At 39.3% G+C, this 24,692-nt stretch overlaps 1 protein-coding gene across 3 annotated transcripts in view; it reads left to right on the top strand.

Annotated features, from left to right (window-relative positions):
- The window catches only part of LOC119652412 (cGMP-specific 3',5'-cyclic phosphodiesterase), an 81,717-nt gene that overhangs the window by 30,480 nt on the left and 26,545 nt on the right, over positions 1 to 24,692 (top strand). For 2 of the 3 annotated variants that reach the window (XM_038056528.1, XM_038056525.1), the window contains exon 3: positions 24,261 to 24,314. The exons of the other annotated variant lie outside the window; for it this stretch is intronic. In XM_038056528.1, coding sequence (XP_037912456.1) covers positions 24,261 to 24,314 — 54 coding nt within the window. The remainder of the gene's footprint in view (positions 1 to 24,260; positions 24,315 to 24,692) is intronic. 3 annotated transcript variants of the gene reach the window in all.

The following is a 24,692-nucleotide window of genomic DNA, read 5'->3' as shown; positions in this document are numbered from 1 at the left end:
ACAGATTATGCCTCGTTGCCAATCGCCAGGCATTGATTCGCTGTCTCATACCTTGAGCACAAGTTGATGAACCACTTGGTGTAACTGGTCGCCTCCATATTTAACCAATTCGGCTGTAATTCCATCGGCTCCTGGCGACTTATGATTTTTTAGCCGATGAATTGCACGGACTATTTCTCCTAAACTTGGTGGTGGCAGTATTTGTCCGTCGTCTTCAGTTGGCGGGACCTCCAACTCGCCGATGTTCTGGTTGTTCAGTAGCTCATCTCCCATTGGTGAAAGGAATTCCCTGATTTGAAGGCTCCGCAAGGCGGGAGAGTTCGGGGACTAGCCCGAAGTAATGTGACAAACGGTTGCAGACTAGCTCTCTGACGATGGGGAGGTGTTTAGTTGGTAGTCCGACGACGTACCGAATCGGGAGTCCAACACTGTGTGCGTAAATGCATTCACCTACCCTAAAAAAAGGGGGGGTGGAAAGTTTTTTTGTCGGGATATGCTCATATGGGGTATCATATAAAGGGATTCAATTAGTACTTTTCGAAATCTTATTTCTGAAATCGAGTGATATATAGGTGAGTCACCGCTCAAAAGGGAAACTGGTTTGTTCCCAAGCTATCCAACCGAAAATTTGAAGAAAATGACATTGGTGCCTGATATGAGATCTATTCTTCGAAATATATCCTATTTCCGCTCAAATAAAGTTAAAGTCCCTTAAATACATACTTAGCAAAGATATATCATCATATATCAATATATGAGTACGGCAATCAAATAAGCTCGTACAAATGAGGACCGAGTGGGAATATCTTATTGTTTCCTTTTTAAAATTTTGTGTAAAATGACACCGAGAAGACTATACATGCAAGAAATTCTTCCTGCAGCATATTCTTTGAAATTTTATGGTAACGGAAAAGCATTGTATAACTTCGACTGCGATGGGAGTTGCGCGACTAAAATTCCGCTCACAGGGGCTGGTGTGCCGGGTATCAGATGCAGTGCATTGATGTGCGCCCACGCGATTGCCAGATAGACATTGCACAGCTGTTTATGACTTTCCATATCCCAGCACGAAACAAAGGCAGAACTTCCTTAAAGATTCATTTCGAATTAATTGTAATGGATCTTAATGGAATCATTGAGCGAATGATTCTTTAAAATTCCTCTATAACATAGGAAACTTGGTGGAAGTAGACACGCGCAACCTACCTACCTCATCCCTACCCGAAAGATAGAAAATGAGATTGAACAAATCCTTATTAACATCTGTTTGCTATATGTCTGTCCGTCCGTCGGTCTGTTTGACACATCCATTTTCTCAGAAATGGTTACTCCGATTGATACGAAATTTGGTGGAAAGGTGAATATGGTCATATAAAATTAAAGGTCTCGAATAGTACTTTCCAAAGCTGACATTGTTACAAGAGGCGGAATTCGGGGGCGGAAAGTAGTATTTTCTTTCACGAACTCGAATCGAAAAATATGAAAAACGTCATGAATGAACGTGAAGAGTCTGACATACTAAATACATAAGCATTACGAGCTGTGTATACTCAAATATTATTACATTGGAAATACACAAAACTTTTCATACCTGAAGCGCCGAGCTTCTCGTTTCGAGATACTATCAGAAAATAAACGAAGCTGATTATTTGTATGATAGTATCAATATTCATATACATATATTGATACTATCATACAAATAATTAGCTAGGGAACATTCAGAAACGTACGCGGAAACCGGCAATATATATATATTTTGAAAGTCAAATTCAGATTTTTCCAAACTAATTCAGAAACTAATGATAATGATTAAAGAACCCCAACACCATCCTAATCCAGTGATAATAAGTTGATTTAAAGCTTGATAGTAAAATATTGAAAAAATTCTGAATTGGAAATGGAAAAGTCCGAATTTGACAAGGAAAATTCTGTAGTAAATTTTTCAAAATCTGAAGATAGCTTCAAAAGTTTTAAAATTAGTTTGAAAAATTCTGCAACAGACTTGCAAAACCTACATATATATAGACAAGAGGTAATGGGCAATTTTTGTTTCTTCAAATCTACATACAGTACCGAAAATAATATTTGTTCTTCATCCTAAAGTTGCAAACAAGGGATAACATTGCAAGGGTGTTAGAATTCATTTATCTTTTTACTCAAAAACAATCTCCTATTTATGTATATCCATGCCAAAATAAATAATTAAATTTACAAAACAGGATAATAACATTATAGGATAACAAGGTAAATGTTTCATATAAATATAAATTAGTGGAAAGAAGTATTCGCTCTCGGTTAAAGATAGACAGCAAATAATTCTTTTGAATTTGTACTAATGCCCGATGGGCAGCAAACGAAAGATAAATTTTGCGGGGAATCCCATTTAACAAATTTTGAAAAATTGTGAGACTACTTCTTGGATCTGATGTCGTCAATTAAAAATTCTGAGAAACTTTGCCGTAAAACAAAAACAAGTCGGAATACCGGAAGCTCGCGCTTCGGGTATAAAGGTTTTGTGTTCATCTTATGTAAGAGACGCACATTTTTCTGTCCGTATATAGCTACAAATCCAACATAATCCTTCATATTTTTCCAAACTACGAGACATACGTACATATTAGAGCCATAGATATCACGCTCACCCTAAACAAACAAACTGCCTATTACCTAGTGTACACATACTTATATGCAAGTATCTACATTTATCGTACCCATATTTCCGATTTACGCCTTATATCTATCTGAATTGGGCACTACCCGCAAAGTTCATTAGCACGCATATATTATATACCTACATACACACATGTCTGGTTGACAAATAACTAAAAAACTAAAACAAAATAATTGTCTGGGACCCAATTCATAAGAATTCATTTCGTTGTGGTCACAGTTAGATACTAGACGCTACCTCACTCCCCCTTGCCCCTCAAGGGGGGAAATCAGTGCGAGTACACACGATTTCAAATTGTTTTTCCCTTGAGCATGAGCGAGATGTACCGGAAACCCGATCAACTGTGTTTGACATACCGCCCGGACTTGCCAATGTATTGGTGAGATTGGCAAGTTTTTGCTTATGTATAAGTGAATACGTGAAACAACTTTTTGCTATATGGGTGAGCACGTCGTAGTACCACAATAACAAAAGCTCACCGATCTCTCTCTTACCGATACGATTTGACGAAGATGATGCCTTTTCCTTGTTTAGCGTCTCTGATGTGTACAGATAAGCTTCTGCAAACACATTTGCAAGTGGGGTCATTTTTGTAAGGGTACTGCCTATAGTAGATCTACTGTGGTTGTGGTATTGACGAATTGATATGTGATGATGACGTCATGCGGGTTGTAGAGTGCACGAAATTCACAAAAAATTGTAAAGTTTCACCCCCTACAACTTTGTTAATAATAGTTGGATTTTCTTCAAACTTGACCAAACTGTGCATTATATTCCTCATTACACGCATGCCAAATTTTGTACTTCTGGGATGAACGTAAGGGGGGTGCCGGGTAAATTTCTAAAATGTGGAAATATACTATTATTAACTTTATTTGTGCAGATATCGGAACCGGATATATTTTGAGGCCTAGATTTCATAGAGATGCACCACTGTGATTTTTTTCAGATTTTTCGGTTGGATAGGTTCTGAGAACGAGACCTGTTACACTTTTTGGGGGTCATATTTTGCACCCTCACTCCCCTATGTTTCATCTAATTTCAAATATTGAACCAGATACGAAAAGTACTAATTGAGACCTTTCATTTGATACCCTACATGGCTACATTCTGTGAAAAAAAATTTGCACCCTACATTCACATGTACGGGGAGCCCCCCTTAAACTTAAAACAAGATGGCGCCACTTACTGCATGTAAAGGGATCACCAGATTACATACTCTCACCAATTTTCGTGACAATCGGTCTAGCCGTTTCCGAATAAATCGGGTGTGACAGACAGACAGACAGACAGACAGACAGACAGACGGACAGACGGACAGACAGACACCGTCTCGATTCTAATAAGGTTTTGTTTCACACAAAACCTTAAAAACAGTGCGTAAGAAATGCAAATAGTAATAAATCTAGATGAAAGTGCAAAACAATTCAGTAAAATCGCAAATATAATTAATAGAAGTAAAAGTGCACTGAGAAGTTTCTCAGTCGAGAGCAAATAGAACATCTTCCAGTGCGATATGTGTTTGGAGAAAGCCTGATACCGAACTAGAATTTAAAAATATTTTAAGTACAGTAAAACATGGTGGAGGTGGAGTATTAGTCTATAGCGTTAGTGTAGGGTATGTGGCATCGTCTAGTATCGGGAAGTTTGCTTTTATCGACAAAAATATTGACAAGACGGTTTTCGTAATATCCTTAAGGAAAATTTAAAGGTAACTGCCGAAAACTTTGTCTAAGCAACAGTTATTATTTTCAACATGACAATGACTCCCCTTTCCCGGAATCTGAGACCGAATATTTAATTATTATGTGCAGAAAATGGAGAAAATGATTATGAGGCGGAGTGCAGACTATTAAGGCCGCGTCTAGATTTTCATTTTCTCGCGCTTAATTAGTCAAGATGCATGTAAGCACAACACTTCTGTAAAGTTGCATTCATTTTGGGCTAGTTTTGTTCTTTCGGCTGACCATGTTCAACCTGAATGTTCCAATAGGTGATTGCTACCACTGTTAGAATAGCTAACGTTCTCTGTAATCTTTTTTATTATTTTATTTTATTGCAAACAAAACCTTATTAAAATCGGTTCAATGTCTGTCTGTCCGTCTGTCTGTCTGTCACAAGCATTTTTCTCAGAAACGGCTATACCGATTGGCACGAAATTTGGTGAGAAAATGGGAACTGTGAACCCCCAGACATGCAGTAATTGATATCCTTCTACGTTGAGATGTAGGGGGGTCCCCAAACATGTAAAAGGGGAGTGTAACAACTTTTTTTACGGAATAGAGTCGTTTGGGGTATTAAATGAAATGTCCCGATTAGTACTTTTCGATACCGGTCTTAGTTTTGAGATTTGTTAGAAAGACGGGGAGTGGGAGGGGTGGAAAGTGATGATTTCTTTAACGGACCCATTCTCACAAACTACCCAACCGAAAAATCTGAAAAAATTCATGAAGCTGCCTCTATATGGTGCCCAGGCCTCAAAGTACTCTCCATATCGATATCTGCTCAAATTAAGTTAATAATAGTATATTACCATATTTTTGGGGAAATTGAACAGAATCCCGTTTAAGTTTATCCCAGAGTTATAAAAGCTGGTAATTGTATAAAATATAATATGAAGCATATTATCCTTAAGTTTGATCATAATCATAGTATTAGTAACAAAGTCACAGTAGTCGACTTTACCGTGCAAATTTACTGCCCTGAATATCATTATCACACTAAACTGGTTAGTCAGACATGCTAAATGCATATACATAACGGGCTACGTACAAATGGAATAGTTCTTCACTCAAATATACTCGCAGAAGAAGCAAACAAAACCTTTCACACCAGAAGCGCCCAGCTTCCGGTTTCCCGACTTGTCATTGTTCATTGTGTAATTTATTCAATACATTGATCATTCTAATTTTTTAAACAACATAAGTAACTTCCTTATCTTGCAGTTACAAACCTGCTTGGGGTGGGTTTTTCTAGTGTCGGCGAGGTGCTCTATTGCTCAGTGTCTCGCGCAGGTTGCTGTGAACCTGATCCTATATTTTAGAGCTTTATTGTGGCAAAGCCAAATCGTTCGCAAATTAGTACTTAGCATTAGATAGTGAATTTGCGCCATCTGGATTCAGCAGCTAACCAGGTAGTGCGAATAAGTTCCACTTCGCAGAGCAGCCAGTAGTGGCAACATATGCATGTTTTTTTCTGGATTCTTTTTATTTGATACTATTATATTCTCTGCTTCATAAAGCCTATCACACAATAGAACCAAAAGTAAGACTCAGACTGTGTACATCAATGCTCGAACGGAGCAACCATTTCACAAAGATCTTGTCGGAAGCATATACTTTTTACGTCGCATTTCTTAATGCTCAGTACTATCTTCAGTCTCCAATCTGGCTTCGTATCCAAAATCACACGAATAAAGGTAGTAACAACCTGTGTTCGCTTAGCCGTGGGAGTTGGAATTCAGGTATCTTTTTCCGCGTGGTGATTTGGCACACTTTTTCAGAACACACTTCTGAATTTAACTAAGAATGGTCGTTCACCACATTCACATTATGATTAAATTACTCTGGTTCCTAGAATGGATGTAGTCTAGTTAAACATACCTCGAACTCTGTTATGGTTAGAGCCTCTTGGATACCTTCAATTCTTACATTGATTACTGTCGCTGTAACTATCTAAATTTTTAGAGAAGTCCAGTCTTATACATCCTTCGATAATCTTAATATAACGACTGTCGGTATCTAAGTTTGTAGCAGATTTCTAGACCCAGGGAAGAAGAGGCCCCTGTTAGGCATAAATAAATTGACCCTTACAAAAAAGGCAAAACCATATTCATCTCATTCGTTGATTTCCGTCCTATCTCAAAGTGAGTACTCTGTGTTAACATCTCTGCTTATTATCAGGTTGGTTTTCTTCAATGTAATTTGGCGGTGCTGATAAATCGCGGGCTATAAGACCCCGCTCCCATTGGCTTATATTAACCACTTTTAAATCGCTAGAACCTAAGTCTGAAAAGCGTGCGAACTGTTACTGTCAAGAAAACATGGTGTGCCGCCATTTCGACATCTTTTTATCTACAGGATAAATTATATTATTTCTCTTCTAATTTATTGCTTCGGCACTAGGAGGGAAAAGCAGGCTAGCCTAGGCGTATATCGATCGCCGAGGATTGATCTGTTCTACCCTCAACATAGTTTACCTATAGGCGGTGCACATCGCTGTCTTAACGTATTTTATTTTTACATTTCGTTAACGTAGCCTGCTATTATCGGCTTTGATGCATGTACGTACGTTCATGTCTCTACAGAAGAGAGTTTCAGGATTATAGTTTCTATGAGGCAGTGGAACGAACCGTCTAAACCTGCCCCCGGGGTGGTAAGAAAAACGTTGCACCAATAGTTCCATTAATGCTTGAAGCTTTTCTCCATTATCGCCTTCTGCCTCTGACATGGAGCTCTTCTATGACTGGCTGTCCACCTTAAACCTTAGGAGATTCAGGTCTAAATCGTTCAATAAGCGACAAGTTCACTGCCCCTGATTTTTCCTCTTCTCGGCCTCCATGATTCCTTCGGGGACCTCTGTAGGCTTTCCACCCACGCTGTCCCCCAAAATATCCTTCTTCGGTTTCTCCTCGCGCATATGCACCGGTATGACACCGAATCTGTAATTGACCCGACACTAATGGCGTTTAATTGTGTCCAGGGATCGGCTATTTACATCACGAAGTCTTTGCCCTCCGCTTCACTTCTGAATACCTTCTACAGACATGTGTGCGGACCCTCATTTTGGGCGAATAGGAGGTTCAGAAGCTCTTCTTCTATCTCGTTCTCTGGGACTTTGGGAAGGTAGACTGAACACAAGCTTATCTCTCTATCCCTTATTCATCTCCCTGACCTCACCCTTACAAGTAAGCATTTGTTCCGAAAATGATTTAAGTGAAATAACCAGTTGGAGGCCCTTTGCGCTAACATAGTTAACGTCGGGTATTCGGCTCCTACTTTCGCCCCTAACCTACCCGAGATTTCCTCTTTCTTGGGTTTATAGGAGTGTTTCCCTATTATCGGCTGATTTATGCTGCTCCCCTCTTTCTTGGTTCCGCTCTTGAATACTTAAGTCTGTACAGAGTCATCTTCAGGGCCTTTTCTTTCATATAGCGAAGGTACCATTTAATGGCTGCATCCTGCTTCCTTTCTGACGTGTAATATGTTAGCCTCAAACGAATTTCTGCTTGTACTTGCCTTCTAATCAAGGACGTTAATTAGTTATGGTCTTCGCAGCAGGCCAATATTGAACTTCCCCCACTACTTGATTGGGGCATGGTCAGGTCAAGCTTACTTACTGAGGCGACCAGGTATCAGTAAGGCTCCTTTCGACGGGTCCCACTACGGATTTCTTTGTCCAGTTGACCTAACATATGTTATCAAGGATTGTGTAAAACTCCAAAAGACTAACCTCAGGGTTCACGTTTCCTCAGAGTGTGGGATTTTTACCCATTAAAACCACCTCTCGCCAAGACACGACTGAGATTTCTTCATCCAGCAGCTTTCTTTGCATATTTGAGTTTCGCTTTTATTTGAAGTACTGGCTGTCCCTCAGTAACTTATGTCTTTAAGCAGGTTGTCATTTATGTTTGTAAGTCATTTAATCTTACTTTTTTCAGTTGTCTCATTATATTAGAGATATCAGTCAATTTTCGTATGAGCGTAATCATTGGCTCTGCTTAAGTACTTGCTCTTCGATGACTTTATTAACTAATTGTATTTTCAAGTCCCTATTCAGATCCGCTTTACGAATGAACCAGCGAGCGTTTAGTATGCTTCCAAGCACTTTGTTTTGGAACGTTTGTATAACCTTCAGGTTTGATTCTCTGGCACAGCTCCAGAGCTGGATGCCATACGTCCATATATACCTTAGGATCTGGTTGTAAGTTAGCAACTTTTTATCGACGCTGAGTTCGGTATTCCTCCTCAGAAGTCTGTATATCTGCCTGTATTTGACATTTAACCAATCTTTCTTTCTTAGGATGTGTCTTTTCTAGCTGAGTTTATAATCGAATGTTTTGATATAAGAAATACACAAAACCGTTCATTCCTGAAGTGTCCCGCTTCCGATTTGCCGGCTTGTTTGTTTGTTAATGTACGGTGATTTGGTTTCGTTTAATTTTATTTTACATTTCTTAATCCAAAGCAGTCACCCGCAAATATCACTATTTTTTAGCTTCATCACAGCAACGGTATATCATTGGTACATATCATTGGTGTTGGGCACAAGACACTGCCCTGCGGTACACCAGCTGAATTTTTTTTCAATTAAGAGTCAGTTCCTTTGCATTGCACTTAGAATACATATGATTTTAGGATCTCGTCGGATTCTTCAAACGTATCAAACGTCCGGGCAACATCGAAAAAAAGGCCGAGCACACCTGCTTTTTTCGATTGTATTTTCTATCGTGATCCTGTGCTCCTGTTGGATTATGGAATGCTTTTTAGGAAACCGAATTGGTGAGCTGGTATTAGCTTTCGATCCATAATGGTTTGTTCCAGTCTCTTAGGGAGAAGCCTTTCAAATAGGGAGTAGCGAGATTGGTCCATACGATTCGGCTTTACTTGGCTGCTTCCCTGGATTAGGGGTCGTTATAACTTCGGTCACTCTCCATTATCGCGGAGTGCATTTTGATCTGAAAGCTGTATTGATTATTTGTAACAACTTGATTAGACCCGTTTTTGGCAATCTTTTCCGTATTCTTCCTGTAATAAATTCATAGCCAGAACTTGCTGGCTATGAACTTGCTGCCCAGCTTTATTGGGAAGCACATTTGTTTTAATTTCTGTCCTTAGCCCATTTAGTTTTGCATGGACTGATACATTGAAAAATTGTTTGCTTCATATTAGCAGAACATGTAATGTCTGACAATCCCAAAGTGGACTTAGGATTTACGTGGTAGGTCAAAGAATGTCAACAGCGAATTATAATACTTCAAAACATTTGGAAATTTTCAACCGTCTCTTAAACTTCAGTGACAAAGAAGCGCTAATGATCTAGCGCAAGTTCTGCTCTAAAGCTGCATTGAATTAGAATAGCTAAAGGAAAGGACATTTTCAATGAGATATTTTTTCACTTCAAAATGTTAGCAAATTACAGAATGAGCCAATTACATCGAAATGAAAGGGTCAATCCTGTGCTGGATATTTTTGTGTCAAAGATTAAAACTTTAAACTAATCTCGCCAAGGAGAAAACGGCGGCTACATGGTAGTGTGAACCAAGAAGAAATTCTGCTGAAAAAAAATACCTAATTAAGTAAAATACTTAGACAAAGATTGTAATTCTCACAACAGCAAACAACAGGTACACATGACTTGCTCATTGACAGTGACATTATTTTGAACATGAGAAGCATCAGTATTCTCCATGGCACCAAGGTGATAATACGTCCAAATTTGAAAACACATACATATTTGGACCGCATCCATATTTATGTTTGTATTTCTTCAGTTGTTTGCTTTCTAATTCACAAACTTATCGGTTATATCATTGTTTACCCATTCTTTTGACAATATGTTTATTGTCATTCACTTGACTGGAGATCGCCATGCGTCAAGACGAGTTGAGTGGTAAAATCTAGTAATAATTAAGACATATTTCTAGACATGCTAACTAAAGTACTCAAATGGTTGAATCTCTGCTGCATGCGGGTGACGTAAGAGAGGAAACCGGTCAAATTAGAAGCACAAAACTAATATCTTCCGTTCTCATGATCACGTTGACTCCAAGTTAGGTTACTGTGAACAACATTTTAGTGGGCTGAACACGATTTTGAGGTCAAATTTTATGCAAATGATTGTCCAACAATGGGCATCACGTTTTCCCAAATAAAAAATTTTTTAATTCGACTTAGAAATCGTTTTCGAATTCTGAGTGCAAGCATTTCATAAACTGTTGCAAAGTTTCAAATTCCAATTAGCTTTTTAAATTAATGGTAGAAACTTCCAAAAAACGGCACGAAACCAGTCAGTAATAAATAGAAATTAAGTTCCACCTGCATTTCTTTTGTGCCTCCTTTAGAATAGAGAAGCTAAGATTCTAAAAATCCCTGCAGACATTTTTTTGAAACATAAACTGCTCTCGATTTGGGCTGTTTTTGGGGTTTTTTCGAAGTTCTAAAATCACCTTATCAAAGTCAATTGAATGTCGGTCTGTTTGTTGCATTCAATTAGCCGAAGTTATTGTCACGAAATTTGGTGAGTATATATGTATTTAGAAACACTCTGAACTGACACTAAGGGAGCAAGAGGATGAAGCGGTTCGTTTTATCAAACCCCGTAAGGGGAATTACGCAAGTGGTGAGAAGCATCGCTCTCTCCACATAGCATTTCTGGATCTAGGGTGCTTGATCGTCGGTATTTTCTGTGGTTAGGCGCCAGAAGGAGTTTTCGATGGATGGACGTGTAATTCCCACTGACGAGGACTCATTTGCTAAGATTAGTCCGAACATCGAAATCAATGGGAAATCATTAAAAGGCCATTTAAATGATTCCTTGATACGTTAGATAGTGATATGATGGGCTTCCAACCTTATCTAGATCTAGATCTGGAAATGGCGCATTCGACCAAGACGGCCAACCTATCTGCTGAACGGGATACAGGCTGAAGAAGAGGAAGAAGATTAGAATTGGGAATCATTCCACATATATCTTTAAAAAGCTCCTATTCGAAATGAGACTGTTTAATAAACTCGTAACTCACTATCTTTTTTGTCTAGCACTCAAACATGCTTCACTTGACGATTTCGTCCGCGCTCATCAAATCGCAAACAATGAATGACGTCAAATTTTTGGTGCTGATGTGCTCCATTGGCAACAGGTAGCACAACTTTCAATAGCGGAAATCCAGCGATATAGACACAAATCTACAATATTCCATGGGTCGGGGGAATGGAGTGCAATGGACCATTAGGATCTGAGTGCTCAGAGGCTTTAACCCTCATCGCAGACGTACAAAACCTTTGTCCCGTCCAGTAGTAGGTTCTATATATATTTCGCAAATTTCATAAATGATAGGCCCTCCCAATGGAATCGGAAGGGGCTCTCAAAATAGCATCTAATATATCAAAATGTCACTGTTTTGGTCGGCCTTTGGATCTATTGCCATCGAATTCAATGTTTAAGCCGACCTTAACTTGTGAGTTTTCGTCATTACGTCATTACATGACCATATTGTCAAAGACCATATTCTTGTAATATTTCGTTAGGGATCGGCTGTCAGAAACTCTGCTTTATTCAGATTAAGTCGTGGACTATGTCACTTGAAGCGATCATTCGATTTTTAGAAAGTTGCTTGAGATCAACTTTGTTGTGAGACACTAAACAAGTCGGGAAACCGGAAGCTGGGCGCTTCAGGTATAAAAGGTTTTGTGTTTCCCTATGTGAGGAGCACAACGTAGTTCTCCATTGGCTTATAGCATTGACCCGAGATATTGAAATTGCTCAATTCTGGGCAGGTTGCTGCCATTGCCAGAACTGAGCGATTTAAGTATCTCGAAAGGTAGGTTATTGCCATTGCCAGAACTCAGCGATTTAAATATCTCGAGTCAATGCTATCAGCCAATGGAGAGCTGGGTAATGAAATTGTTTCACGCATTAATGCAACCTGGATGAAGTGGCAAATTTACTGCATATATAGTTCTGAGTGTTGGCCGACTATGAAGGGCAATGAACGGCGTCTTGCGGTAATGTGGACTAAGATGTTGCATTGAACTGGCGGCGTGACACGTTTTGATTACGTTTGAAATGAGAATATCCGCGATCGATATGGGTTTGCATCGATCGTGGAAAAATTTCAAGACCGGCGTTTTCGATGGTGTGGTCACATAATTCACGCTAACGAGAATTCAACAACCAGTATTGGTCAGAACATCGAAAGCAATGGTAAGCAACCAAAAAGCCGGCCAAAACAATGGTGGCTTGATACGCTGGATGGAGATTTAAAGGTCTCGAGATTACATCCTAATCAGGCACTTGATAAAATAAAATGACGAAACCGAACACCACGAACCGACCCCACTTGTGAACTGAAGGCTGAAGAAAAAGAAAAAGATGTAAGGAGCGACGAGTGCACGACAGCTCCGTGTAGTATACCCAAAAATTCCATTGCCCTCTATTTTCCAGAAAGCGATTTAAATAAACCATTTTATGGAAAGCCCTGTGTTGATAATGGTCAACCTCATACGCTTCACACTCTGAGTTTAATATTACTAGCAAATGCCAACAATGTAACCAACATCAAATATAAAAAAGGGCTAGGGAGAATTAGATTCTTCTTGAATGGAATTTTAATATTTCACTGGAATTTCAATTATTCTCGTTAATTATGACGTCAGCATCTTATTTGTATGGCTTAGGATGCTATTAATTAGGACGAAATTGATAAGTTTGAACTTCTATCACTTTGACACTAATAGTTGGATTTTCATGAAACTTGGCATGTGTATGCACGAGACTGTCCCCTGTGCCGGTGCAAAATTTGGTATACCTAGGATGAGCTTGAGGGGAGTTTTTTAGTCTATTTCTAAAAGTTGATAATATACTATTAGTAAATTTATTTGAGCAAATACCGGAATAGGACATCTCTCGAAGATTAGATTTCACATAAGTGTTTTACACAAAACCTTAAAAAGGGCTGCAGATAAGTAGATTCTTTATAGATGCGACTTTAATATTCCATGCGAATGTCAATTATTCCGGGTAATTATGACGTCAGCATCTGATTTGCATGGCTTTGGAAGCAGTAAATTCATGCGAAATTGCTAAATTTGAACTGCTATATCTTTGGCGTTAATTGCCAGATTTCTGCGAAATTTAGCACGTATATACGTAATATTGTGCTCTATGATGGTACAAAATTCAGAGGTCCTAGGATGAATTTAAGGGGGGTTTTCCAGTAAATTTCTAAAAAGTAGTAATATACTATTAGTACGGAATGGGACATATTTTGTGGCCTAGATTTCATCTAGGCGCACCACTCCGATTTTTTCCGGATTTTTAGGTTGGGTAGTGTCCGAAAATGAGTCCTGTCTCACTTCAAGTGCGTACATTTTGACTCCTTACTCACGCACTTTGCAATTTATGCCAAAACTAATATCAGTTTCGGAAAGTACCAATCGAGACCTTTCATTTAACACCCTACACAACTATATTTGGTGATAAAATTTTTTGAATCCCCCCTTTGCATGTATGGGGAGCCCTCCTTTAAACTCCACCTAAATTTATGCCACTCACTGTATGCGTGGGATTTCATAGCTCCCATCTGTCCACTAAATTTCGTTCGGACCGGCTTAGCCGTGTTGGAGAAAAATGCGTGTGACAGACAGACAGACAGACAGACATTGAATCGATTTTAATAAGGTTTTGTTTTACACAAAACCTTAAAAAACATCATCTGGATAGGACAGTATAGCCGATGCTGGACGTTGGATGTCTTACGTGGCCATGTCCACGGACACGGAACCATTAGGACATATCTGCTCCACTCCGAACCGAACAGGACACGAGTTTCTCTAACATTAGCTATAGTCACTATATATACCAAATGCATTTGTGTGGCATACGGTCAAACTATTCTTCTAGACCCAGCAATGCAAAGAGGGCAATGCTTCTTTCGGTGTTTCTCCAGGTGTAACCGTGCAGCGTATATTTTATCAGTAGTTCCACAGTTTTTAATAAACTCATGGTTATCCCATGGTAATAAATAATGGAATCGGATGATATTCACTTTCCAGAACTTAGCTGCGATGTTCTCAGGACCCGTTGCCTTCCCTAATTTCATTCATTTGCTTACGTCTGCAGCTCTGTGGGACTGACAGGTGGAATTACACCGAAAGCTGCCAGGGCTGCGAAAGTGGAAAAGTGTCATTAACACAATAGAAATGTCCGATATCCTAGATGCGTTGATCCCGGCTTTTGTTCGATAAGTCTTACAAAATCACCACCATTTAATTCGTAGTGGACCAGAGGCTTAGTTCCCAGACACCAGCTGATGTTGAGGTGTAACGATCTCAGAGATAACATATTCGCTGTTGTGACAGTGAGAAAATTATGTCGTTTTATGGAAATTAAAACCAGAATACGACTACTATGACTATGTTGAACGTTGAATCAGGGGGTGGTGCAGAAACTTATGAATATCGTAAGAAATACGAGGGTATAACATGATTGTAATGAACATGTAGATAGGAGAGTTTAGGCATGTGATTGGAAGAAGTTTCAAAAGCAGGGTGGGGTACCCACCTACACAGACGTAAAAAGCGTCCAACCGATCAGCCTAACGTCATAAGGGATATATACATCCCTAGGTGGTAGCTAACATAGCTAGTAGGTAACGTACCTACCAGAAATTCAAATTCACGGAGATAGCCCTTCATGAGCTAACGACAGAAACACAGCATGGAATTGATCCATTGTTAATCAGTTGGAGTCTTCACCTGCTGGAGTGGAAAGGATGCACATATTGGTTGGACAGAAATCTATTGAGGCAGAATGTCTTCTCTCTCTTTTGTTATGGATTCTAGTTATGAACACCTTGCTATGGCTCCCGGGGGACACAAAGGACTTCCACAAGTATCTGCGGACGATCTAGCCACTATGGTCAGGTGAGGCAGCAACCATATCCAGGAACAATACCAGAAATACTGCAGATTGCTCTGGTGCTGCAGGACTGATGTAGAGATCTGGGGACTTTTACCAAAACGAATTCATTGGATGTATTCATCCATAATAAAACCCATTTTGAGGTATGTAGGCATCGTCTCTTGGTCAAGATTGAATTTTACTAACAGCAGGAAACTGCTGATGCAGATTCGGAGGCTCGGTGGCCATCGAAGCAATTCTATATCTACTCCCATTCATTTGGAGGTGAAACAGAAAGGAGCTAACGACGCATATAGGCGAGAGAGAAAGAGAAGAATGGTCGATAAATGGCCACGAGTCTTTTCGGATTGCGGAGTGAATAATTTTCACCGACGGGTCAGTCATGGAAGAAGGATCGGGCGCAAGGGTGTTCTCAAGAAATCTGATTATGGAACTGACTCGACCTCTTGGATAAATAACGACGATATTTCAGGCGGAGATATATGTCATTTCAAAAGCAGCTGAATGTTTGCGATAAAAATTGAGGGGTTGCACCATTCGAATCTGTTCAAACAGTCGGGCAGTATTATCAGCACTAAACAGTACCGACATATCAAGCCAGTTAGTGTGAAATTGTTATCAGGTCCGGCTGAAACTTGGCCGATTAAACGAAACATTCCTGTGGCTGCCTGGAACTTTTGCCGGTGGGCGAAAATCTTTGTGAAGCAACCCGCGGTCGCTAGAGCGGTATTTTTGTTGTCCCATAGGAAGTTTGGTATGAAAACCCTAGTAGGACTTTTAACAGCACACTGCTCCTAAAACTACCACACTGAAAAAATTGGAGTGGTGGTCTGTGCATCCTCCGTCTCTGGAGAATGTTTTCAGATTCGCCAAAGCCTGTGCCGTTGAATAGCTGATTTTCGGGGATAGGGCAATGGGCCAAATAAACCCTTGAAAGCACTAAACTAAACTAAACCAGAAATCTCAAAAAGAATATCTGAAAGTTCATGGTAGAAGTAAACTAGTCAAGAACAAGGGAGGTAAGCAAATGCAGTTATGAAGAAAACGCTTTGAATATGAGAATCATCTTAAAGCGAGGACTATGGAGGGTGAAGGAGGTAACAGAAATATGTTGCTTAATGGCAACTTTCACGCCTCTTCTTGGGAGCTTATCCGATCCTAACTTAATCATCTCTATCGTAACGAAGGACTGTACATCCACCAAGGCTCTGAATCAGAATACATTGTATCTAGGAAACTTTAGTTGAGTGCCATTTAAAATAAAATGGGCACGTAGTAGAATCATTAGCAAGTACTCGACATGATATTATAATAGATTGGCGATTACTTCCCCTGTTTACAGCAAATTCCTGAAAGAGATGGCGATGCTTCCCTAGGTAGATTTAAATCACAATCAATCATAAAAAACGCCAACGATTTAGATTTCCTTTTGTTTTTTAAAAAGTGTTTTTATTTTGCATTGTTTTGTAGCTCCTAATGAGAGCATTTATCTTTCCTTCCCCATACCCAATCGGTTTTATTTAGTTCCTTTAAGTATTTTTAAAATCCCGTCAAAAGATCTACTTTGTATCTCTTTTGAAGTACGTTTCGTGCTTGAGGCGTATTTATAGTATTTTACAATTTATCATTGTTGCAACACTTTGTGTTGGTCAAGTGTTTTGAGAAATGGGAGTTCTATATTGTGAAAGAGTCCTTCTTTCCATGACTTGGATGATTATGTCCTCCCTGTCTGTAGATATTGTTCAACGTGAACCGCTTGTTGTGCTTAGAGTTGAGATTGTGAAAATTGTATTATTGTGCGAATATTGAAATGGATATTTAGATAGCTGCCGATTTAAGACTTAGTTGAGAGGGGTTTCAGGAAATTCTACCCATTGAAAATTTTCGCATAGATTAGTGCTAATACACTTTCCTAGGCTTATGAAGTGTTTTAAGGTTTCGTGTAAAACAAAATATTCTTTTTAGATCTACCGGAAAGTTCTTTCCGTTTTTATAATAAAAAAAATAAAGTTTCTCTCATACATTATATATTTCCACACCAATCCCAGCTTCCGGATGTGGTCCCAAACAGTTTGATTTTCCTTTAACATAGTCTTCAAAATATCGTTGTCAATCAAAGGCGGTCACCTAGAGCCCGGATTGCCTGAAAGTTAATAAATCTCCTACTTCAAATTTTTCGAATTATCTTCTACGTGTTCTGTCACAAACTTTACCTTCACTAAACACTTTCAACAAATTTCTTTAATTCATTCGATAGGTCATTTTTATACAAAGTGACATATCAGTGGTAAAAAGAAAGAGACAAATGGGAGTATGCCTTGAATGAATTTTCACTTTCTTTTTGAAGTTTGTTTACAACATTTTGCACCAAACTTTCCGGTAGACCTAATAGTTTCGATTCAGTGTCTGCCTGCCCGTCTGTCTGGCTGTTTTTTGACACATTCAATTTACTTGTAACAGGTCTCGTTCCCAGAACCTATCCAAACAAAAAATCTGAAAATAGCTGCATTTATTTAAAATCTAGGGCTCAACATACATTCCAATCTGTCTGTCTTAAATAAAGATAACAATGGTATTTTATCGTATTCTCAAAATGTCATCTCAATTTAAAATTTTTAGAATAAATGAGAATACGTTATTCACAAAGTTATAGAAATTTTGCATTCAATGTGAATTTATTGTACCCTAAGACGAACTCATATGAGCTGTGTCCACCGCTGGGAATATCTTAGTTTTCTTTGTTTATGTTTTTGTGCGGCGGTACCAGTTGGATATACATAAATGTACACATACATATATAGTTTCTTTTATTTCTTCGTACACGAACGCATAGTATTTTGAAAAGGAAGTCCGCTCCAGCTGTGCTGCACGAACGTCGGAGTTAGAGACGGCGGGGATTCGACAAATTAAAACCATCCCCAGTTTCTCCAAAAATGCTTTCTTTTACTTGAAGGTATTAATGTTTAAGTTTTTTTTTTAAACAAAATGTCGACTCCTATTTTTCTTGAGCCCTCGTTTTTCGCACTGCCTGACACTATGTTCGATTTTTTTAAACAAAAAAGGAAATGTGTTTATTTTTCTTTTGAATAACATTACTGGATAGTTTTTCTGTTATTTAGAAAAGGATTTGATAAAAGTTGAATGCCTAGTCAGACTCACAATCATTTGAACTGCTGTCTAATACTCACTGCAATTCGATGCTACCAGGCAGTTGCATTAAATTGCAAATCTATGTATGTCAAACTTAATTTTTTTCTTTTCACTATCATTTTTCAGGTTTTTGTGTATGTCTGTCTGTCAGTCTGTCACACCCGATTTACTCGGAAACGGCTGCACTGATAGTCACGAAATTCGGCGAGAACATGTGGTCTGTGTGCCCCTCTACATGCAGCTAGCTGAAGTTTGAAGAGGGGCTTCCCATACATGCGAAAAGGGGGTGTAATTTTTTTCACAGAATATGATCATGTGGGGTATCTAATGAAAAGGCGATTAGTACATAGGGGAAATGGGTTCATAATGTGCGCCCCAAAAGTGAAATAGGTGAAATAATAAAAACTTGTTTTTCCTATTCGCTAGTGTTGTTTATATTTTGCAAATCTCGACATTTTGGGAACCACTTGTTCTCCTCATGCTAATACTTGCGAAGAGGAAAAACATGTTTTTATTATTTCAAATAATTAATCCCCAGAAGTACCACGCAATTACACTCAGTTGAAATAGGTCTCGTTTTCAGAACCTATCCCAAGGAAAAATCTGAAAAAAATCAGAGTGATGCATCTTTATGAAATCTAGGCCTCAGAATACATCCCGTTTCGATATCTGCATCCGTTATCTAAAGTTAATAATAGTATATTAACAGATTTTAGAAATTTATCGGAAAACCGCCCTTAATTTCATCCCAGAACTACAAAATTTGCTATTAGGATGGGTGATAATCAATATCATCACCAACGGCGTAACAACCGGTATCTGGTCTAGGCTTGCCTTAATAAGGAACTCCAGACATCCCGGTTTTGCGCCGAAGTCCACCAGTTTGACATCCCTAAAAGCTGTCTGGCGTTCTCCTCAATCTCAGGCAGGGTCTGCCTCGTCTTTTTTTCTACCATAGATATTGCCCTTATAGATTTTCCGGGCTCGATCATCCTCATCCATACGGATTAAGTGACCCGCCCACCGTAACCTATTGAGCCGGATTTTATCCACAATCTGACGGGCATGGTATCGCTCATAGATTTCGTCGTTATGTAGACTACGGAATCGTCCATCCTCATGTAGGGGGCCAAAAATTCTTCGGAGGATTCTTCTCTCGAACGCGGTCAAGAGTCCCCAATTCTTCTTGCTAAAAACCCAAATTTTCGAGGAATACATGAGGACTGGCAAGATGATTGTCTTGTACAGTAAGAGCTTTGACCCTATGGTGAGACGTTTGGAGCGGAACAGTTTTTGTAAGCTGAAATAAGCTCTGCAGGCTGCCAACAACCGTGCACGGATTTCATCATCGTAGCTGTTATCGGTTGTGATTTTCGACCCTAGAGTTGTAGTCTCCTATCTTTATTCTTCCCGTTTGATCAGTGCGGTTTGATGTTGTTGGTTGGTTGGTTTTTGGTGCTGACGTTGCCACCATATACTTTGCCTTGCCTTTATTGATGTGCAGCCCAAGATCTGGATGAAGGCAGTTTGTAAGTCTCGGGTGGTTCTTCCCATGATGTCGATATCATCAGCATAGTCCAGTAGTTGGGTGGACTTAAAAAGGATCGTACCTCATGCATTTACCTCAGCATCACAGATCACTTACTCGAGGGCCAGGTTAAAGAGGACGCAATCCCCTTGCAAAACCGTTGTTGATGTCGAATGGTCTTGAGAGTGATCCTGCTGCTTTTATCTGGCCTGGCACATTGGTCAGGTTCAGCCTAGTCTGTCTTATTAATTTCGTCGTATGCGCCAATGATGTTCTGGGCGTATGGGGCTATCCGGCCTAGCAAGATAGCGCAGAATATCTTATAGATGATACTCAGCAAAGTGATTCCTCTATTGCTGTACTGCGTGATATTCCCCTTTTTATGTATGGGACAGATAACCTCTTTGCCAGTCGTCAGACATTGATTTGCTGTCCCACACCTTGAGCACAAGTTGATGAACCACTTGGTGTAATTGGTTACAACCATATTTAACCAATTCGGCTGTAATTTCATCGGCTCCTAGCGATCTATCGCTCCAATATGCCCATTCTGTCGGAAATCCGATTTCCTGCTTTGGTTCGGCAGGATGTACATCGAGGTGACTCCTGCTGACTTGTTGGTAAAACTTGCGCGCCTGGTGCGGTTGCTTCCTATACTTTTTGAGTTCACATACCGGTTGGTTCTTCCAGGCTTCCTTTTTCCGTCTGTGAACTCGCTTCTCCGCTCACCGGAGTTCGTGTTAAGTCTCTGCACGTGTCCGCGTTTTTTGAGAGTGCAACATTACTCGGTATGCAACATTCTTCCGTTCCGTTGCTAGCTTACATTCATCGTCAAACCAGCCGTTCCGATTCTTTTTGCGGCTGGGGCCAAGTATGTTTGTTTCCGTATTTATGAGAACGTTCTTGAGGTGATTGTGAAGATCGTTTGTTGATGCTTCATCTCCAAAATCTCTGTTGACTGCGGCTGTGTTGTAGATAGCTTTAGTGTTAACTCTCACCTGATTGTCAGAAGGGATTCTGGGTGGTGTTGTTATTCGAGCTCGGAGCACCATGCCAACGAGATAGTGATCCGAGTCTATATTGGCCCCGCTATATGTTCTGTCATTCTTCGAGGTTGAGAGGTGGCGGCGTTCGATCAACACGTGTATGTTTGTGGACCACTTTCCGCGCAAACCGGGTACTTCCAACAACCATTTCGTGTGACCCTGTTAATTGAATAATCCGCAGTCCGTTATCATTTGTATTTTGGTGTAAGCTATGAATGCTAACGTATCGCCTTAATACGGGCTCCTTCCCTACTTAGCTGTTAAAATCCCCAAGTATGATTTTGATATCATATCTGGGGCGGGTTTCGAGGGTTCGTTCTACTGCCTCGTAGAAGATACCCTTCTCCGACTTTGCAGTCTTCTCTGTAGGGGCGTGAACGTCAATGAGGCTTATATTTCCAAATTTACCTCGCAAGCGCAGAATGCATAGCCGTTCGTTTATGTTTTCAAAGCTGATAAAAGCAGGCTTAATTTTTTGGCTGACTAAGAAACCTACTCCGTACACATGGTTTACTGGATGGCCACTATAATATATGGTGTAGTGTCTCTTCTCCAGGAAACCGGTGCCTGTCCAACGCATCTCCTGTAACGCTGTTACATCAGCCCTATATTGGAACAGGGTATCGACTAGCTGCTTGGCAGTTTCATCTCTGTGCAGGGAGCGCACGTTCCGCGAGAAAATGCGCAAATCGTTATTCCTTTGTCGTATCTGTGGCTGTGTAACAATTTCCGTGTAGGGTTGTCAGCCCTACCAACCTGGACGACCAGTTGGTACAATTTGTCCCGTTTTTAAGCGCGGGAGACTCACCTTCATCCTTCTCCGTCTGCAGCTTTCGTTAAGAAAGAGCTCCCAGCGGTTACCATGTAGTGGAGCTATTGGTGTTGGTTCAGCAGGCTTTTCCCAGGTTTTATGCCCCACCGTGGGTACCAATCCACGTTTCGCCCTGGGACCTATACTACCCTTTGATGACCAATGGGCAATAATATAGGACATAATTTCAAACGCGACCAACTATTATTAACAAAGTTATAGAAGGTCAAATTTCGCATTTCCGGCAAAATTTATTGCACATGTATGTCGTCATCATCATATAAAGTGAACTTACATATATGAACGGTGGGGTCCATGGGGGCGTTTTGGTTTTCGTTTTTTAGTTTTTTTTAATTATTTGCATATCGGTGCCATTTACTCCAGGGAGATATGTGTGTGTACATATATGCATATGTAATAAAGCTTGCGGGTAGTAACCAATTAGGATGCATTAGATCAACTTATCAATGCGGTAAGAGACAATGTTTATTTATTTAGAATGAACACAGCATTTATGTCCTTGATATGTATGTACATATGTGTATCTAGGAGTTTGGCCAAATATGACAGAATGTTTTGTATTCTTATCCCGACTTGTTTTACGAATAAGGTTCTTAGACCTTTTGATTTTTAAGATTTCATGGAGAGCGAAATCTTATTATAATTTTTTCACTCTCCGTCTGTCTGTCCATCTGCCCGTATGTTTGTTTATCTATTTACTTGCCTGTCATCCGCAGTTTTCTCAAAAATAGTCATGCCTGCTGTCGCGATTGTGTGGGCAAGGTTTAACTATAAGCCCAAACGCATGAATTCTAAATTGAGTTTAAGAGGGATCCCATACATATAAGAGTGGAATATAAGGTTTTTTTCATCGAATATGGCAGGTCTTAGCTTTAACATCAGTTCTAGCGTGGTCAAGTGAACAGATTTGAAAAAGTCACTTAAATTAAGGGATCTTCCTAATATCTACTTTAATGAAGTTGTTTAGATCACAATATAGGGAATTATATCCGTTTTCCGTCAATTAACTGGTATTAACAAAGTTATAGCATGTCAAAGCTTTCTGTTTTGCTTAAATTTAGTGCACCCTAAGACATTATCTGTACATAGATTCCCAGCATTGCGTAAATGATAATGGTGACAAGGGAAGTTGCACCGTATTCTAGAAAAATTATTATACCTCCTTAATGGTTATAGCATAGCTAGTAACTAAAGTAATGCCGATCATCAATTATTAACAAAAGTATGTCAATAGTAACCGACAGGAATTTTAAGTTGTTCCCTACTTCCACGTGTTTCAGCTTGACATCATATTCTCCCAAGTGCTTTAACCTACTTGGCACAAAAACTGGACAATATCCAAGAACATGTATAAAATTTGCAGATATTCCTGGCCATTTCCCCCTTATAGTCCTTACCCGTTCTTATTAATTTCGGAGCGCTATAGCCATGGAGCCCTTTCTGATTCCCGAGGTACCAAGCCTCCGGGTTCTCAATTTGTCCGTTTCTTTTCAACTATGAATTTCTTAGTAACATCTTATTTTATAGCTTCCAGATTCAGTTTAGAAATACCAAATCAATAATATCGTCATATGTATTCATCCGAGGAAAAATTGCAAGACCCTTAATGTATATAAGTTTGTGCTTAAAAGAGAAGAGTCTGGGGCAAGAAAGTGAAAAACAATGAATATCTCTGTTAGCCTGAACAAGTCGAAAAACGGAAGTTCGACACTTCAGGTGCGAATGTGATACTAACACTTACACATAGTGAATGAAGGACCCAATATTGATCTACCATAACTTTATTAAGAATAGTAGGATTTCCACCAAACTTTCCATGATCATGTTCCAGATTATGACATATTTTATATATATTTTTATGATTCTAGAGTTTGCTAAATGTTTACTACAGTATTGTTAACTTTGTATGAACAAATGTCGGGTTGGGGAAGCATTACCCAACATTTCTTGAGAATTTTCGGCTGGATAGTTTCATTTCCGGAAATGGGGCCTTGATTTAAGTTTGCATTTTCAGTTCTCCTATAAAACTTTAAAAATTACCTTCGTAGCTTCGTTGAGGGTGGAACTATTTTTTTAGGTACTATTTGCATGTATTACATATATAAATTATATAATTGAAAATTAACTTCTGATGCCGATACTAACTGACTTTGGTGATTAAGGGTAAACCACATTAGAAGACTTATTTTCACGTTTATTTTCGGTATTTTCTTTTAGTGGGAAAAAATAATTGGAATTCAATAAGATTTGGACGTTATTTTAATCATATTCCGAACAACTTTCGAAATTTTTTGAAACATTTGAGCCAAATTGCACGATTTGCATGCCTTTGCATTTATTGTTTGATAATTTTTGCTTTATTATTTTCTTCCATTTTTTGGTAAATCTCAGTCATTTTTTGGTAAACCTCAGTTCCGGTTCGCGGCTAACAGATATAGGATCCGGGTAAGTCTTTTTGTAATACTACACTGGGTTGGTGCATAATTATCTGCCACTTTTGAAGTCATTGATGAGTTGCTTAAATATTTCCGTGAGTAAATGTACAGATGAAGAAGAAATTCACATTCGTTTTCTGGGGGAGACTACTCGGTGGTTAATATGGGGATGCTCATTATCCTCCCGGCAGTAGCATGAAAGCTAACCAATTAGACTCTATAATCGACGTTAAATTGCTTCTTGACGAATATTCGACGGTTTATTTGGGAATAAGTTTCATAGAAATTTTCAATCAAGTCAAAATACCGGAAGCTGGACGTTTCGAGAAGAACTTTCTATGCACGCTTTTTCATTCCTGCATAGCTAAAAAGTCAAAGTACTCCTTCA

The sequence above is a fragment of the Hermetia illucens genome, chromosome 3, assembly GCF_905115235.1.
Source record: "Hermetia illucens chromosome 3, iHerIll2.2.curated.20191125, whole genome shotgun sequence".
In the NCBI taxonomy this organism is placed as follows: domain Eukaryota; kingdom Metazoa; phylum Arthropoda; class Insecta; order Diptera; family Stratiomyidae; genus Hermetia; species Hermetia illucens.
The sequence above is the reverse complement of the archived record's forward strand: the minus strand, read 5'-3'. Positions and strand labels throughout refer to the sequence as shown.